The sequence below is a fragment of the Amblyomma maculatum genome, chromosome 1, assembly GCF_055883805.1.
Source record: "Amblyomma maculatum isolate TAMU_Amacu chromosome 1, ASM5588380v1, whole genome shotgun sequence".
NCBI classification, from domain to species: Eukaryota; Metazoa; Arthropoda; class Arachnida; order Ixodida; family Ixodidae; genus Amblyomma; species Amblyomma maculatum.
Window position 1 is genome coordinate 69,395,669 of NC_139344.1, and position 16,076 is coordinate 69,411,744.

General features: G+C 42.2%; 1 protein-coding gene across 3 annotated transcripts in view; it reads right to left on the minus strand.

Annotated features, from left to right (window-relative positions):
* Nucleotides 1-1,179: 1,179 nt before the first annotated feature.
* Nucleotides 1,180-16,076, minus strand: part of Nak (Numb-associated kinase) — a 102,457-nt gene continuing 87,560 nt past the window's right edge. For all 3 annotated transcript variants that reach the window (XM_084588307.1, XM_084588305.1, XM_084588304.1), the window contains one exon: nucleotides 1,180-3,994. In XM_084588307.1, the coding sequence (XP_084444433.1) occupies nucleotides 2,406-3,994 (1,589 nt within the window). In that variant the 3' untranslated portion in view covers nucleotides 1,180-2,405. The remainder of the gene's footprint in view (nucleotides 3,995-16,076) is intronic.

Sequence of the window (16,076 nt, forward strand, 5' to 3'; positions counted from 1 at the left end):
GAACTGAAACCGTACTGGTACGGAAAAAACCTTGCGGGACAGAAAAGCGCCACCGTAAATTTACGGCAAAAAACCCTGAAAGGGTTAATATAGCACAACCTCCCGCCCATTACATTAAAATGAAGTGCACCTGATCTCATGTTCATGCAGTTAGATGACTTCTGGTGAGCTTTCAGCGCGGTGTTTTCACCAGTGCAAAGCACATTAAATGCATTCAACCAACCAGTGTTCATTTCACCAGCACTCTATGTAGCGGCAGTAACAATGAACATTGGCTCTGCTTGTAATAAAAGTCCCATATAAAATCCTTCGTATGCGGCTTGGTTTGGTTTACAACATTCCAAAGTGGCTTGGGGGGGGGGGGGGTGAGAGATGCTGTAGTGAGACTCAGAAATTTAGACTGGCTGTGGTTTTTCGTACACTGATGTAGCTCAGTAAACAGGCACCTTGCTTTTCTCCTCAGGAGAAAAGCTGTCATTTCAACCGATATCTGATCCTGCACACTTGGTTTTAGAAGTTCAGTGCCCCAGCTCCAGAGCTATTGCTGTTGGGCAAGTGCTAAATATGATGTGTGCCAGTGAAATCTGCACAAGAGCCAAACTTTAATTGTCCAAGAGCGCACACAATTCCTAATTGCATACAATGGAAGATAGCTTGTTTTACTACCCTCAAATAGACTTCAGTAACGTTCATGCCGTGTATACAAAAAGAATCTATTTCAACTGACCTCTACTAATTGTTACAGGCCTTCGTTGATAACCTTAGAAGAGCACACATCACCTTAACAATAATCTGAAAAGTATCTAGTTTCACCAAAAGATGCAAAAATATTGCCAGTTTTTGGGCTTAAAAAAGCTGTTCTTTGTACACCTGGGTTTGCCAAATTGCACCAGTATCAAACAACATACAAAGTGCAGAAGCCTTAACAATTGCACCTGTCTTTTCACTCCTTTGTGCACCTGAATGATGAACCGATAGGGCTAGCCATCAAGCACTTTCAGTCTCCCAAAGAAATATGAGCTTGTATTCACAGTTTTTTGGGAAACTGCTTTGTACGATGTTATGACAATTTTAACTCCTCAGTTTCAAGTACCTTATGAATAAACATCCACGTTCCTGCCACTGGATCATGTGTATGTGAGGACTGTGTAAAGAACTGTTTTCAACACACCAAGGCTGTTGGTTAGCACTTTTTTTATTAAATACCTACAACTAATCTATAAAACATAGAGAAGTATTTTTCTATTATTGTAGACTCTTAGACTGACCTTTCTTTTAGTATATATAATCTTTGATTCAACATTCTACATCTCTGCCACTCAGATCAAGAAAAGTCTATGCGGCAATACAGTACTAACTATAAAAACAAACAATGCGCTAAATTTAATCTGATAAATTTGCAATTTGAAATTAGGAGCAAGCTACATCTTTTTAAAGCAACTTGAAGAATGCCAATCCTAAGCACACTGTATAAAGCTATATGGTCTGCATCAGCGATTTTGGGATAATTGACATCAAAGCACTGAAATGACAAGAACGGCAGAAACATGACATGATCACTGACTTGAGTGCACTTTACCATGCCAAGCTACGATGTCTTTGAACGAGTTGACCTGAAAGCGATTAAGCCACTGCTTGCATGCTGTTGCTGTCCAGCTAACAATCTCAGCTTTGAATGCATCTGTACTGCATATGTGGCCACTCACCCCGGGCAGAAATAAATAAGATCACTCAACATCGCTCTTATGCAACAAACAATGGCAGTAGCTTTATGTTTTTCAAAACAGCAGCCAGCCTGAATCCCAAGTTCCAGAGCCTAAATGGCCCAGAAACAAAATACCCTACCATTAGGTTAAGCGCAGTTCTCAAAGTCACACCTGTTGGCATGCAACAAAGCAAGCACCAATTGCAGGAAATCACAATCTATGAGAAAAAACTAGGCTAACAACCGTACACCATAACAGGCTCTGTCAGTGTTTACAACAAAAGCACCAGTGTTCATAAAGACACTTGTTCCTGCAATGTCCAATAATGAAGGTGTTTTGATTGACATGCATGCTACCCTTACTTTTGGGGACAAGGCGAGGTAAGCTAAAACCAGAGAAGAGAAAGAAAAAAGCTGGCATACATTAGCCAGCATTTTCAAGCCATGGTCTTAGACTAATCTCTCGTCAATTACGGCAAGAACAAAAAAGAACATCCCTCCTAATAGATTTACGTGGAGCTTGTATATATATATATATATATTTATATATATATATATGTATATAATATATAAATGTGTTGCCAACACAATAATAACAATAATAATACATAATTATCGCAATGTACAAATAGTACTATCACATCTTGCTTCATAAGCTTGCACTTTCTCTCTGCTGGTGGGAGGAGGCCAGCGAGAGAGTTCACTTGCTCACAGCTGAAGTCCTGAAATGGGCCTCGGCCACAAAGCTGCTGGCTGCTGCATCCTCCTCGCTGCCGATGTCTTCAAAGCTGAGGTTCGAGAATGCATTGCTTGCCTTCTCTGTTTTCCGCTTGTCTTTGCGACTTGCTGATGCACGGAGGTGTGCTGCAACTCTACGGCCTCCTTCAACTAGATCCTCGGTCATCATTGCATCTTCTTCTGTTCTGAGTTGCTGGTATCGTTTCTTGTCCTTTCGGAACTTCCTAACACTGCCTTCCTCATCAGAGCTATTTGGGCTCTCAGGAGAATCGAGAAGAGTTTTGCCCACATTGCTGGCTCGAGTTACAGTGGCGAGGGCCGTCTCCACTGTTGCTTCGAGCAAACCACCAGAGCTTTCAACAGCAAATGGGGTGGATCCAAAAAGGTCTTGATGGCTCTGTGTGCGTGTTGGAATGGTGGGTGCATGGGACCCCACAGACATTGATGCCACTGAGTTATGGCGCCCTGATGGCTGTGGCACAACTGATATAACTTCTTTAAAGAGGGCCTTATTATTGGGAGTTGTCTTGAGGTGTGTGAATGGAGCTGACCCAAACAAATCAGCTTCCGAGTGTCCTCTGGTCAGCTCACTTTCAGAGTTGGCATGCACAGAGAGGCGCTGATAATCTGCGCGGTAATCCTGGACTGCCATCTTATAATCTGAAAAGGCTGGACGTGCGTAACTGTGCTGCTGCGTAGTAGATGGCGCTGCAACAGCCGAAGGAGGCAGCACCGCGAATGGTGGCATTGAAGACGCTGCTGGTTGGACCACAGAGAAAGTGCTCATTGCATGTGCTGGAGGCCTGGCAGGCTCGGACAGCTTTCGTGGCGGTCTCGGTTTGCGAAAAGGAGCTTGTGTAAACACATCAGCACTATCTCTGTTAGCCAGTGCCCCTTCTGTCGGAAACGATTCTCGCTTCGGCAGAGAAAGCAGGCCCACCTGAACTTTGCTGACAAGGTGCTCATCTTCTGCAGTTGGCTTTGCATCCGGCTCTGAAAGTTGGTCTTCATCCTCAAGAAGTGGCTTATCACCTTCCATGTGCCCGACAAACATGTCTTGGAAACCACGCGTTTGCAGACTGCCCGTCTCTGGCAATACAGCTCTTGCACTTGTATCAACAGTCGCTACTGCCTGCTTAGCCACACTGAAAAGCTCCTTGCTGGACTCCAGCCTTTTGCTTTCCCTTTGCCCACTAACCTCCCTAGCATCATCATCCTCACTCAGCTCAGCCCGGGCCTGAAGGTCACTTGCAGACCCAATAGAATCTTTGTCCTCATCTCCAGCTGGCTTGCCACTTTTTCGACTGGATTCTCCTCGGGCATAATCTTCATCAACGTCATCCAAAAGCTTTTCATACTTGGAACGATCCTCAATGGGAATCCTTGCAAATGCTCCAAAGGATGCCAGTGCTTCCTTGGTTGACCGCCCACCCTGGCTGCCCTCCTGGGAAGCGCTGGAGTTCCCACTGCAATGTCGCGCCCGGATAACAATTCCATCGCCATGGTCTTCATACAGTGGTACATATCCAGCTGCCTCTTCATCTAATGGCCCTGCAATACAAATTGTGCAAGGTCTTACCAACTGCTGCACTGAAGCTTCTTAGTTAAAGAATGCGTAAACAAGACGAAGACATGCAAGGTATGTGCTGTCCACCTTACAGCTGAGCCTGCATGCTCAAAACTTCTCACTGGTGCCAGTAATGTGCAGTATGGGTTTGTACACGTGAAGTATTAAGTACCACAGTTCTATGCACACACAAAAATGTGGGAAGCATCCCTACAACAAACTTAGGCATTCAGTTAATCCTGAACAATGTTGGAAATGAAACGAGATGCACAACTGATGTCTGTAGTTCAACATGGCCACGTAAATTTGGCACAAGCAGACGGACTGTATCAGCTGTCTTTTTGATACCTGACTGATACAAGAGCAACACAAATTACGGAAACTACTGGCACTGGCACCATCCTGGTGGTATGAAAACAAACCAAATACTGCTTTGACACAGCAGAAAAGTAATAGTGCACAAAGGCATCCAATTATACAAGAACAATTTTCTCCTCTCTCTCTTTCTCTCTCCCCTCCCCCCCCCCCCCCCCATCATAAAAAAAAAAAAATCCTTGGACTGATTCCTCTTGCAAGTGAAATGCATTTGGGCCATACCCCACTTACATTGCACAAAATAAGGTTTTGCCATATTCTGAACATTTAAATGCCTTCAATAATTAAGGCAATGGCTTAAAATTTCCAACTGACAAAAAAAAAAAAAAAAAAAAAAAAACGAACTGGTATCAACACAACTTTCAGAAATACATGAAGGTCAAGCCCATAATGCAATCCAATAATTTAACCACTAAGGCTCAAAAATCACCTAATTGCTGCATTGTTTTATGCTTCCAGAGTCATCTCGTATGCACTGAAGATGGGTCAATTTGGTCCAAAGGGTGAAATGGCTCAGTGTCAGTGCCTATGTCCAGACAAAGCTAGAATTACCAAAAGCCAACTACTTCCTTTTTCATGCATGAAGACAAGCTGCCAAAAAATGCCATGCCACCTCTCATGATAAGCATCCTATATGCGGCCTTTTCACCCTTGTGCAGTGCAGTACAAACAAGAAAAACTTATACGCCGTCCACAAAGTAAACGCTGAAATTACTGCAGTTTGAGAACGTCCACTTTACACAAAAAATGCTATTAGTGTCCCATCCATTTCTGCATGACTGCTGTAACACTCCATGCAAAATAACATGCACAAGACAAGGCCAAAACAGGCAAAGCATGCAAGCACAAAAAGCTGAGCATAATTTGAAAACAAGTCACAACAAAAATCTGCTCAGAAGAAAATATGAATAATTACAATGATTATTTCAGACATACACGTGGCTGGTTAGTGTATACTAATACTAAGCACACGGCCTTTGTACAGCATCACAGTAACCACATTGTCAAGGTGAGATTGGTTCAGGAGGGAGGGACGATAAAGCGAGAAAACAGATGTGCTGACACTTAAGAATAAAAGTAGAACCAACTATGAACCTTTAGCAAACAGACCAAGAGGCATCTTCAAGTAACCTGCCACATTTGTGTATTTCTCCAGGAAAGCAATACATCATGACGAGACTAAAATTAGAGCTAACTTTTACTCTTAAAAGTTAATGAAATGTTGAAGCTAAGAACAAAAGGAAGATATTCTGACAAACACGTTTTTCGACTAAGAAGCCAGAGCTGCCTTGGCACACCATGAAGCTTTGCAATGCAACCAAAGCACAAGATTATTACAAAAGCATATTTAAAAAAAGAAAATTTTAGGGTACTTACTATCATTTGAAGAAAGGTAGACTGCACAATTATGACTTTGTGCCATCAAATTTCCTTTACATGTGTAACAAAATCATCTTAGGTGGCGATGACAGACACTGTACAGAAAATTCTCCAAAAGTATTTATTTAGGACACTTATGGGAAGACTTAGAAAATAATGAAAAAGTGATAAGGCATTGCCTACAAGCCTATATTTCATGGGCATATGCAACATGCAGCACTGATATTTTTAAACGTTTAGAACCTGCATACTAGTTATAAAAATTAATGAAGATAAAAGATCCACACAAGTGACGAGATACACATGCATATTGCATGCATGCTGCATTTCAAATGTTATGAAAGGCACAGGTTCCAGAAGATACATGCAGCATTCCATACAAAACTTGAAACCATGCATACCAGGTATGACCTAAGAGTAGTAGGCAATGCACACTGAGCCAAGCTCATATGAAAATCCACTTTTGAGTATGAAAGGCCTTACCCCCTTTTCACCTTTATTTTTTTGCAATAAATTAACTAATCTACAGTTACAGTCTTTGAGAATTATTTTATGCCCTTTCAAAAGATGGCACCGACAGGCAATCGTTGCCACTGGCAACATTAGAAATAAGAGAGACTTTATTGAGCAGTAGTGAGCATAAAGGCTTAATGAATATCCCTAGTACCATGCAGCTGATATTGTACATCAACTAGTCCTGTATTTAATTTGCAGTAGGAGCCTACTAATACCCCTTTCAGCGATCTCTTTACAATCACTGTGAGTGGGGATATCAAACTGACAGCACACAAAATCTTTGGGATTAGTAGTGCTGTTATTGAACTTTTTTGGGGGAAAAAAGAAAAAAAGTAGGAGGATATAACAAGCTATTGCCCAATCTTTCCTCCCATGCTTCACCTCATAAAAACGCATTCGGTACAACATTAAATCAGGCTGACCAACTGGTCCAACATTCTCTAAGGCTCACACGATTGCACATAAGAAACAACATAAGAAACAAAGTAATCAAAAGCACAGCATGACAACACAGCTTAACATTCCAAGCTTATAACCCTAGCACAGGGATTTCTACAGCAACATTCACAACAGTGTTCCCCCAAGAAATAAAAAGGGAAACAGAGGCCAGCAACACAATGTAATTGCACATTTCCAAATGCAAGAATAATGCCACTCCATTACCTGCTAAAGTTGCATGGCAAGCTTCCAATGACTAGTGATTATCTGGGAGAGGAGGAAGACGATTCTTTCAGTCAGGAACAGGGTCCTAAACAAGTGGCATGTCTCAGAAACAGTCTCGTCTCCCAAGCAACATGGTGGTCAAACATTAAGCTCTTTGCTTTTGATGCAACAGCACTAGTGATGCAGGCAATGTGGATTTCCTTGAGAATGACAGTAGCACGTAGACATCGCTGCGAATTGTGAAGGGCAAGAAGAAATGCAAAGTTAAGCTAGCTTTGCGGTATGAAGACAGTATATCTGGTTTAATGTGCCAAAGTGATCACAGATACGAGGGATGCTGCAGTGGAGGGCTTCAGTCATTTTGCCCATCTGCTATTTTTAAACCTGTACTGACATTACACAGCACACGGGCGCCTTGCGTTTCGCCTCAATTGAAATTCAGCAGCCGTGGCTGGAATTGAACCCATGCGCTGGGGCTCGGTAGTCTAGCACTTAATCACTAACCCACCATGGCAAGGCCTTTGCAGTATATACATTAAAGAACACATGCGAAAAGCAAATTTTTTTCTTAAGTTGGTCCCGATATATCAAACCTGGATATATAGAACAGTCAAAGGGGTTCCCTTGAAAATCCTATGCAAAATATAGCACAAATGAACACGTCTACTACACTCTCATAAACAGAACATGTAATACATTGTTGCACTATTCTGATTCTCCGAATGGTGCTTCTTCAATAAGTTTTTGAGCATGGAGCTAGATTAAGTGCGACTTGGGCACCTACAGGCTGCGTTAGAAAAGCGAAGATGCTGTAAAAACTAAGCGACGTAAGGAATGCAGCCAGTGATTGGCAGCAGCCTTCAATCTGGCAGGGCCATGTTCCCCGCGACCTTGCTGCCAAGTGGTGACCAAATGCTACTGGTGGCATTCAACAGGCTACCTTAGCTCCCCTTGGTGCTGAAAATATTACAAAACCCAACAGTACCTTAATATTAATGAAAGAGTACAGTGCTTATAGTGCCCCGGTATAATGATTAATTACCACAAACAAAGAAAGCATTCAGAACTTTGTACTGTTCCTTGTACTGGTCCTTTTGCATTGTTAATTATGCTAAACCTTCACCAACTTCACCGACTGCAGTGGCTTAGCAACAAGGCAGACTAACCTTAGTGCGCCAGCAGCGCATTGCCAGTATGTCAGCAGGTGGCATGTCACTTCAGAATAAGCGTCCCTATCATTGATATACCACACTTTCACTTCTAGGCTCTCTGAGATCCCTTTCGAGTCCGATATATCCAGGATTGACTGCATCTAGCAATATGCAATCCCTATACACGCGGCTCAAGACTGATAGCTCAAGACTGATACATGACACTGAAGTTGCAACACAGGCCAACAAATACACTTATTTAACAAACAGCAGCAAATACTTTTCCATGTAATTTGTATTAATCGTATTCATTAGGTGCACCGAGAAAAAGAAAAACAATGACCTGCCTGCTCACACAATTGATGGCACAATAGTACATTAATTATAGCTTGTTGTGCTGAAAAGTTGAGAGCCAGTGCATGTCTAACAGCACCAAGGAACATAAAGCGGCAGCAGTTGCGCTAAACAGACCCAACAACAAAAGCACAGAAACCTGCTACCAAAACAATGGATTTTAAATAAAAAATTGTGGTACTTAAATGGCTGCTCAATGCAAAGCTGGAACACTAGCTCATAAGCAATAAACAGCACAAGGGCAGGATAACAAAATTGGCGAGATGTCCTCTCAGAACAGTAGTGTAGCCTTCTCTCCACGGAAGGGTAAGGGGGTTGGATGAGTTCTTAGTTCTTGGAGGCTGTGACAAGGTGACAGCGAAGGCTACGTTACTTCTAAGAGGGCAAACAATTTGAAGAATGGGGGGTTTAAACCCACTTAGTCCCCCTTGCAAGGTGTCCTTGTGTGAAAGTGCTAACATGCACCTGGGAAACCCGAACTGCGCTTTGCTCACCCGAGACACTAATGAAAAATGCGAATCAGGACACATATGCAAGACAAAACACGCAGAAGCATGCTCTCTCATAAAGCATGCAACAAACTCAATGACCTCTGCATATACCTGCCTTAGAGCGTAAGCCACAAAATGCAATGACACATTCAATGGTGATCCAACATACTGCAGATTGGCATCCCAGTAGATAATACTGGACCTTATTATTTTACTTCATAAAGTTGAGTGCCCTAAGTGCATTCTTCATTTCAAAAATAAGCAACTGAAATTGAAAATGCAAAACTCCTCTCAGAAAAGGTAACCACCATGCCCCAGTACCACTGGATCACTGAATGTTATCAAAGAAATTCTTGTGTCCTGACCATATTTTTCGGAGTAAGCAGCCACTGCTGTCATGGTGAAGCGTGGTAACGCGTCTTTTTGAAGCAATTTGTTATCCGTAGCGACCATCAGTTATCCTTTCGTTGCACTACATTCCTAGGCAAGTGCATTCAGTTAAAAAGAATAACCTAATCAGAGTCATTGAATGCTGTCAGAGGGTACAGTAAGGTGAACAGATGCCTCTTTACTGAAGGACTGATGTCAGCAGTCGATCATCCATGCATTGCTAGCAAAATGTGACAAGATGGCTACGAAACTGACACCAAAGCAGCAATTTGAGTTGCAACGTGAGCCGCCCCACGCTCAAAGCCTACGATGCCTCAGTCTGCTCAGCCACTGTGTATTGGCTCTGCTGGAATGCAAGTCCTGTGCCATGCCAAATGCTGTCCCAAACTGAAGGCATGAGATCGAAAACAATGGTGCTAGATGCCCTTGCGCTCGAGCCACGCCGTATGTGATGCGGTTGTGCTTAAATCACTATAGTTACTATGTAATAACTTCATGACCATCAAAAATATTGGAAAAATGCCATTTGATACTGATGACAAAAGCAAACTAGAGCCACGCATCAAGATAAACCAGATGACAGCTACGCACGAGCTATGGCTTGTTAGATCAGGCATCAAGGCAAGATTTGCTGAATCTCTGTCAGCACTTCCACATCCTCTAATCATAGAGGACACGTGTGAGCATTATAAATGGCGCCGTAAAATGAACAGTGTACACAAAGCTGAATGCACCATCCTGCACAGACTGCAGCAGCATGCTGAATGGCGTCAGAGGTAACAAAGTGAAACAGTTGCCAAAGAAAACACCAGCATGCATTATTCAAACTTTATGTCAGTTACTCGAAAACTAGTCAAGAACTGAGAACATATTCGGTTCATTTTGAATAATATTTAAAGCGGATTATTTGCTTCATCAGCAATTCAAAAAGACGGATATTCGATTTGCTATTAGAAATTATTTAATATTCATACACTTAAACACCCACTTCACCAACATTTCTCATAGTAAAAATCTACATAAACTTCATTGTGTTTTCCACAACACAACTCAAAGGTATTAAAAAGGTCAAATGATGAAGCTTCCAACACAGTTATCTGCATCTTGACTAGTTCCTATCAAGCACTGTGTATTTAGCATCATGGACAGTTCTCTGAAACATGTGGCTAACAATGACACCAATGCGTTGATAAACTTGAATTTCGTATGTATATTTACTTCACAGATCAGATTGAAACTGTGGTCACATTCCTTAATGGTTGATTAAAAAGGTATTAAGTGCATTAAGTTCCTTAACACTTTTGGGACTGTCCCATAAGCATTCTCTCAGGTATGAACAATGGTTTTCGATGGTGTTCCAAATAAAAAATTTTGTGTGTTAGGACACGTAGCACCATCTATGCAGATAGCATGAAAACTGCAGCTTGGGTTTGCATGCAGTTGTGTGTTTTTTTTTTTCTATTTTTCTTTTTGCAGCTAGCTGCAATGTAGAAAAGGTTATTCAGAGCAGGGGTCAAAATTTAAAACGTCCTGGAGCCTGTGTTAGAATGCGCTACGAATTCAGTGTTATGCAATTTCAGTGTCATGCAAATGTCTGAGAACAATTTTACATGCTCCAACTGCAGCTTGGATAATGAATCAGTCGAATACCCATGAGGCTGAAACATCAGCTACTGGATCAAGAAAATCAGTTTAGATTTCAGCTCGCTTATGAACAGTTACATGCACCCACTCTGTGTTTCCGCTATTTTACTTTTCATTTGCTAGGGTTTCAGAACAAGGAGACCTCTTGCACATGGAGTAGCTTTTCTAGAACACAACCAAATAGGAAACTGAGTCATGTTGAGTACAGTTTCAGTGCCTAGATTTCAGAGGACAGTTCCCTAGAGGAGATTTTCAATTTTAACTAACTAGATCATATTCTGCCTCACCCTACAAAATGTACACCAAAACATGCCCGACAAAAAAAGCACAAAAAGTTCGAAAATGCAAACGCTAAAGTTGTGCTCTGGGCAAAGGATGACTAAGTTGAAAACTATGCTTTTAGCAATTTAACAATTGCTATGAAAATGGCATGCTTTGAAAAATGTGAACTTCAGCATATGTTAGTCCCTTGGCAATTCGACTTCACTGCACTATGTTAGTAAACCTGAGAAAATGAGTACATTTGACCCGCAACAATTGCAGCCAGAGATTGATCACTGGATTTGAACAGCACTAAAAAACGAAACCTTCAGATCGGCATACCAAATTTATACAACCAATAGAAGAGATAGCGCAGCATATTTTTTTTATAACCTGATCTAGATTTATTGGAGTGATTTATTTCGATGTTCATGCTTCTTTTATTCATTTTTTTGGTCTTTCTTCAGCAAGTTTGCATTCTGTTCATATTTGATAGACCGACTAAAGAAGTGCATTTTAGCATATGTATAGCGGAGCAGTGTAAATACTTCAAACATTTTTCGCCAAGACCCTTCTGATCCCTTTATTCCATGGTTCTGAAAGATATGGACAAAAAAAAAATCAGAAAAAAAAAACATACAGAAACATATATTTAATAATAAGAAAGGAGGCATTGTACCACCTTCTTTACATTCTGGAATTTTTGTATTACTAATTTTCATCTTTATATTCATGCTTTTGAACATTTCGTAATTCATAGACCCAAAAGAGTTAAATAGCAGGGCCAATGCCAATGCTACCTCTGGGCTGGAATATAACATCAATATTGGGCCCATATCCCGGCCTCGGCGGCAGCTTTTCGATGGAGGCGAAAAGCAACGCGCCCGTGTGCTGTGCGATGTCAGTGCACGTTAAAGAACCCCAGGTGGTCGAAATTTCCGGAGTCCTCCACTACGGCGTCTCTCATAGCCTGAGTTGCTTTGGGACGTTAAACCCCACAAACCAACCAACCAACCAATATTGGGCCCATGTTAAAGGAACATTGCAGCGGTCTTCAAATGTGCTAATACTCTAGATTTTTGAAGTAGATTATTTGTTGATCACGTGTCTGAAGTTATTTTTTCGATTACGCATAAAAAATAAGCGCAATCGCCGACACAAAAAGTGTAATTCAAATTTCCCATGCCACGCGTGGATGCTACAGAGGAGGAAAGCAGAGAGAAACCTTCCTTCTCCATCAGTTGTTACATCACTTTGAGGAGTCAGAGGCATTCAGAGCCACCCAAGGGCGCTTTTGGCGTTTGCTGTTCGTCTTGCATGGGTTGCGTACGTACACAGCATGACAACTTAGTGTCATGCGCCTGATACAACACAGCTATGCATGTGTTTGTATGCATGAACGGCTGTGGGCATGACGATGCAATCTTCCATCATTTCTCGCAATGCCAAAAGCTCGCGGTGCAATACAATGCTGCCGAGAAGAGAAATAAATTCAAGCCGACCAAAGTGAACATTCTACTCGAAGCAATTTCGTGACTGACTATGCACAGTTTGTTCCTAATGCAATTTCATAGGGCTTTGTCAAAGAGGCGTGGCTGAACCATGACTCTGTTCCTTCCATTTCCTTGCATAAAAATGAAGTAAAACTTGTACTTCCGATTGTAGTTCCATTGCTTTCGACTATTCAGGTCTCATTTGGATGTAAATAGTCGTGTTTAGCATTGATTGCGATCTGTTCATGGAGCGAAATCTCGCAATAGGGTGGGCATACAGCATCAGCGCATGATTGTATGTGTCTCGTTCTTTTTTTTTTGCAAAGGTACATGCAATGGCTTTAATTGCGAACAACCAGATGATTACGGAGAGCCCACTGTTGTGTCGCAGCTAGGTTGTGACGGCTTTATCCTTTCCAGCACGAAACCTGCCTGATATGTTCATGGAACCCTTACGGGAGTGTTATTAGAAGATAAGGCGTCTATGGTTCAGTTGAGTATAGGCGCATTGTATGGAGCGCACTGAGAGAGGTTTCCTTCGATGCATTCAAGCAAGCAATCGTCGAAGTTGTTCAAAATATATTGCCTCGTGACTTCGTACCCGTTGCTGCATCATTTTACATAGTCCTGTTTTGTTTGGAGATGCAAAATAAATAAGAAATGCAACCGACGAGCCTCTTGTAAGAAGACATTTCAGAACATGGTTTTCTCATGAAGGTATGGGTGCGGTGGAGCTGCAGCTTGGCTTTGAACATATGTCAGCCGTCAATTCACTAAACGTATATTGTGAGCGTACGATAAAAATGAAAGGTTCTCTACGTCTGCTAAATGTCCCATGACTCAAGCAGCATTTTGCGCATGTTTGAGTTGGTTTCCAGCGCAATAGCGTCACCCGATGTCTTGGCCAACCACAGGCGACAACGCGACCCGTGGTGAGCCCTGTCGCGAGAGCTGCATACTTCTTCTGAAAAAGGCTCTTTCCGATTTTTCTTTCTGCCTAATCTGAACCAGATACTAGAGTTTGCAGCATAAAAAACTGTGGGTTTCTGCTGAAGGCCCAATTTTTGGGTAAAGTGCTGCAGTATCCCTTTAATGCAAGCTAGTATCAATGCCACGCACCTGCCCCCATGCAACTCAATTAGTAGCCAGAAATTGCGGAACTGTAAGAACTCTGTTAATTTACCCAAGAAATGCAAAACGAAAGCAGCAAAGTAAGTACAGTAAAATTGCAGTGATACGAGCCTGGCCGATCGACTATCGAAGTGATGCGATGGTTTGGTTTATGGGGTTTAACGTCCCAAAGTGACTCAGGCTATGCCAGGTGCCATAGTGGAACGTTCCGGAAATTTCGGCCCCCTGGGGTTCTTTAACGTGCACTGACATCGTACAGCATACGGGCACCTTGCTTTTCACCTCTATCGAACAGAGACTGCCGCGGTCGCGATACTATTGCGCATCTTTGAGTACAGCAGCCCAGCACCCTAACCACTGTGCTATTGCGGTGGGGTGGACTGATATGAATTCCCATGAATCCCTAACCAGAATGCACTGCACACAGCGTGCAGAATTTAGGATGCTATGAACATTCCCTTGTACCACTGGGAATGATATGAATGCACAAACCGTTACAACAGCTTTAAAAACTGTGCACTCAGCAACGTAGCAATCACCTGCCACGCTGTACGCACCGCAAAAAGTTTGTGCAATCCGCAAATTGCTGATGTCGCAATGGCCAGTGATGCCACGCATTGCTATGAAAGCAACAGGTGGCGGTGCACACGACATGCACGCAACCTTCAAGATCTCTAGTAGTGCTGCAAGTGCAAGGAGGAGTTTGTGGCAGTGTATGGCTTGCACATATGCTGTGGCTGTGTGGCCATAAACAAATATCCTCAGACGAAAACAGATCAATAAGAATGCCTTTCCCATGCTTATTAATACCGTGTACATGCATGTAATGGACGCACCCCGAACTTTAGAAAGAAAATTGCGAAAAAGAAACTTTAAAAATTTCCCGAGTAAAAGCCGCACCATGAGTTTCAGGAAGTTGGGCAGTGCCGTCTACTGTGCGGTGCAAGAAATACGGAACGTTTTGTGGTTACTGCAGCCAGGTGGGGCCCAAAAATCAAGTGAAAGCCAAAATGAAGCGTAAGGTTAGAAGTAGAATTGCCAATAAGAATTAAGAACATTTGAGGAAAAAAAAAGTCTAGCATGGGGGCAGCGGCCACCACCTCCGTTACAAAGGGGGCGCTGCCCGCCCGTTACAAAGGGTGAGGCCAGCAAATCCAATCCAATCCAAGTCTGTTCGCTCCTCCGTTTTACAGCCATTTCCTCGATCGCCCGAAGCATATCACGTGCGACCTCGCAATAGGAACGCATCGCTGCCCTGATTTGTTCTGCGCTCGCGAGCTGAAGATTTTTTTTTTTCCTCGGTGGGAAAATATGTTAGTTATACTGCTCACTTTAAGCTGAAAGTGATTCACTACGCGAAAGAAGAAGGAAAAAGAGCGGCTGGATGAAAGTTCCGCAAATAATTTTTTTCGCTGTCTTTCTTCTCATGTAATCGCCGCACCCCCTGATTTTTACCCCAATCTCAGAAAAAAAAGTGCGGCCATTACACGCATGTATACGGTACTTATTTTTGTTTGTCTTGATGACCTGAATTTTTTACTTTAATGTTATGCTGAGACAATGATCAGAGGTATGTGGCGGCGCTTTTAAAGCATAGACTGGCCACTTACTAATGAGCCTATTAGTACTAACTCATTTAATGCCTACCATAACCGATGTCTGACATATCTGAGGCACGTTTATGCAATAAAGTATCATCAGTTCAAAGAATGGTTTTGAGTTTTAAGCACCTTTAGCCCCAATGACAATAGCCAGCCCTGCTATGTCTGTTTTGAAATGCAATATTAAAATTTTCTTTCACACCCTTGCGAATATTATTTTGGTTGTGCGACTAGAATAGAAAAATTTAAATGCAGACAATTCACAACTCTCTAGCACGCTCCATTTTTGGATTCTCGATAAGGTAAGCACAGCACATATCTTGCAGTGGTACATTTGTTTTTGCATGTGAGCTCTGTCTCACATATGTTCTTATGAGGTGTGCCAACTTGGACTGGAGAACTGATGATCACGTGGTCTACACATTTGACAATCCAAGGGCTTCAACAGTTGCCCATACTAGCATATCTGGAATCAATGCACAATGCCACAGTAGCTAGTAGCATGCCGAAACAGTTTTTATCATAGTGTTATTTAAATTAGCAACACCACGTGTTGAAATGCTCGAAATAGTGAGGGTTTAGTAAATTCAAATGAATAGAAGACTTTAACGGATGA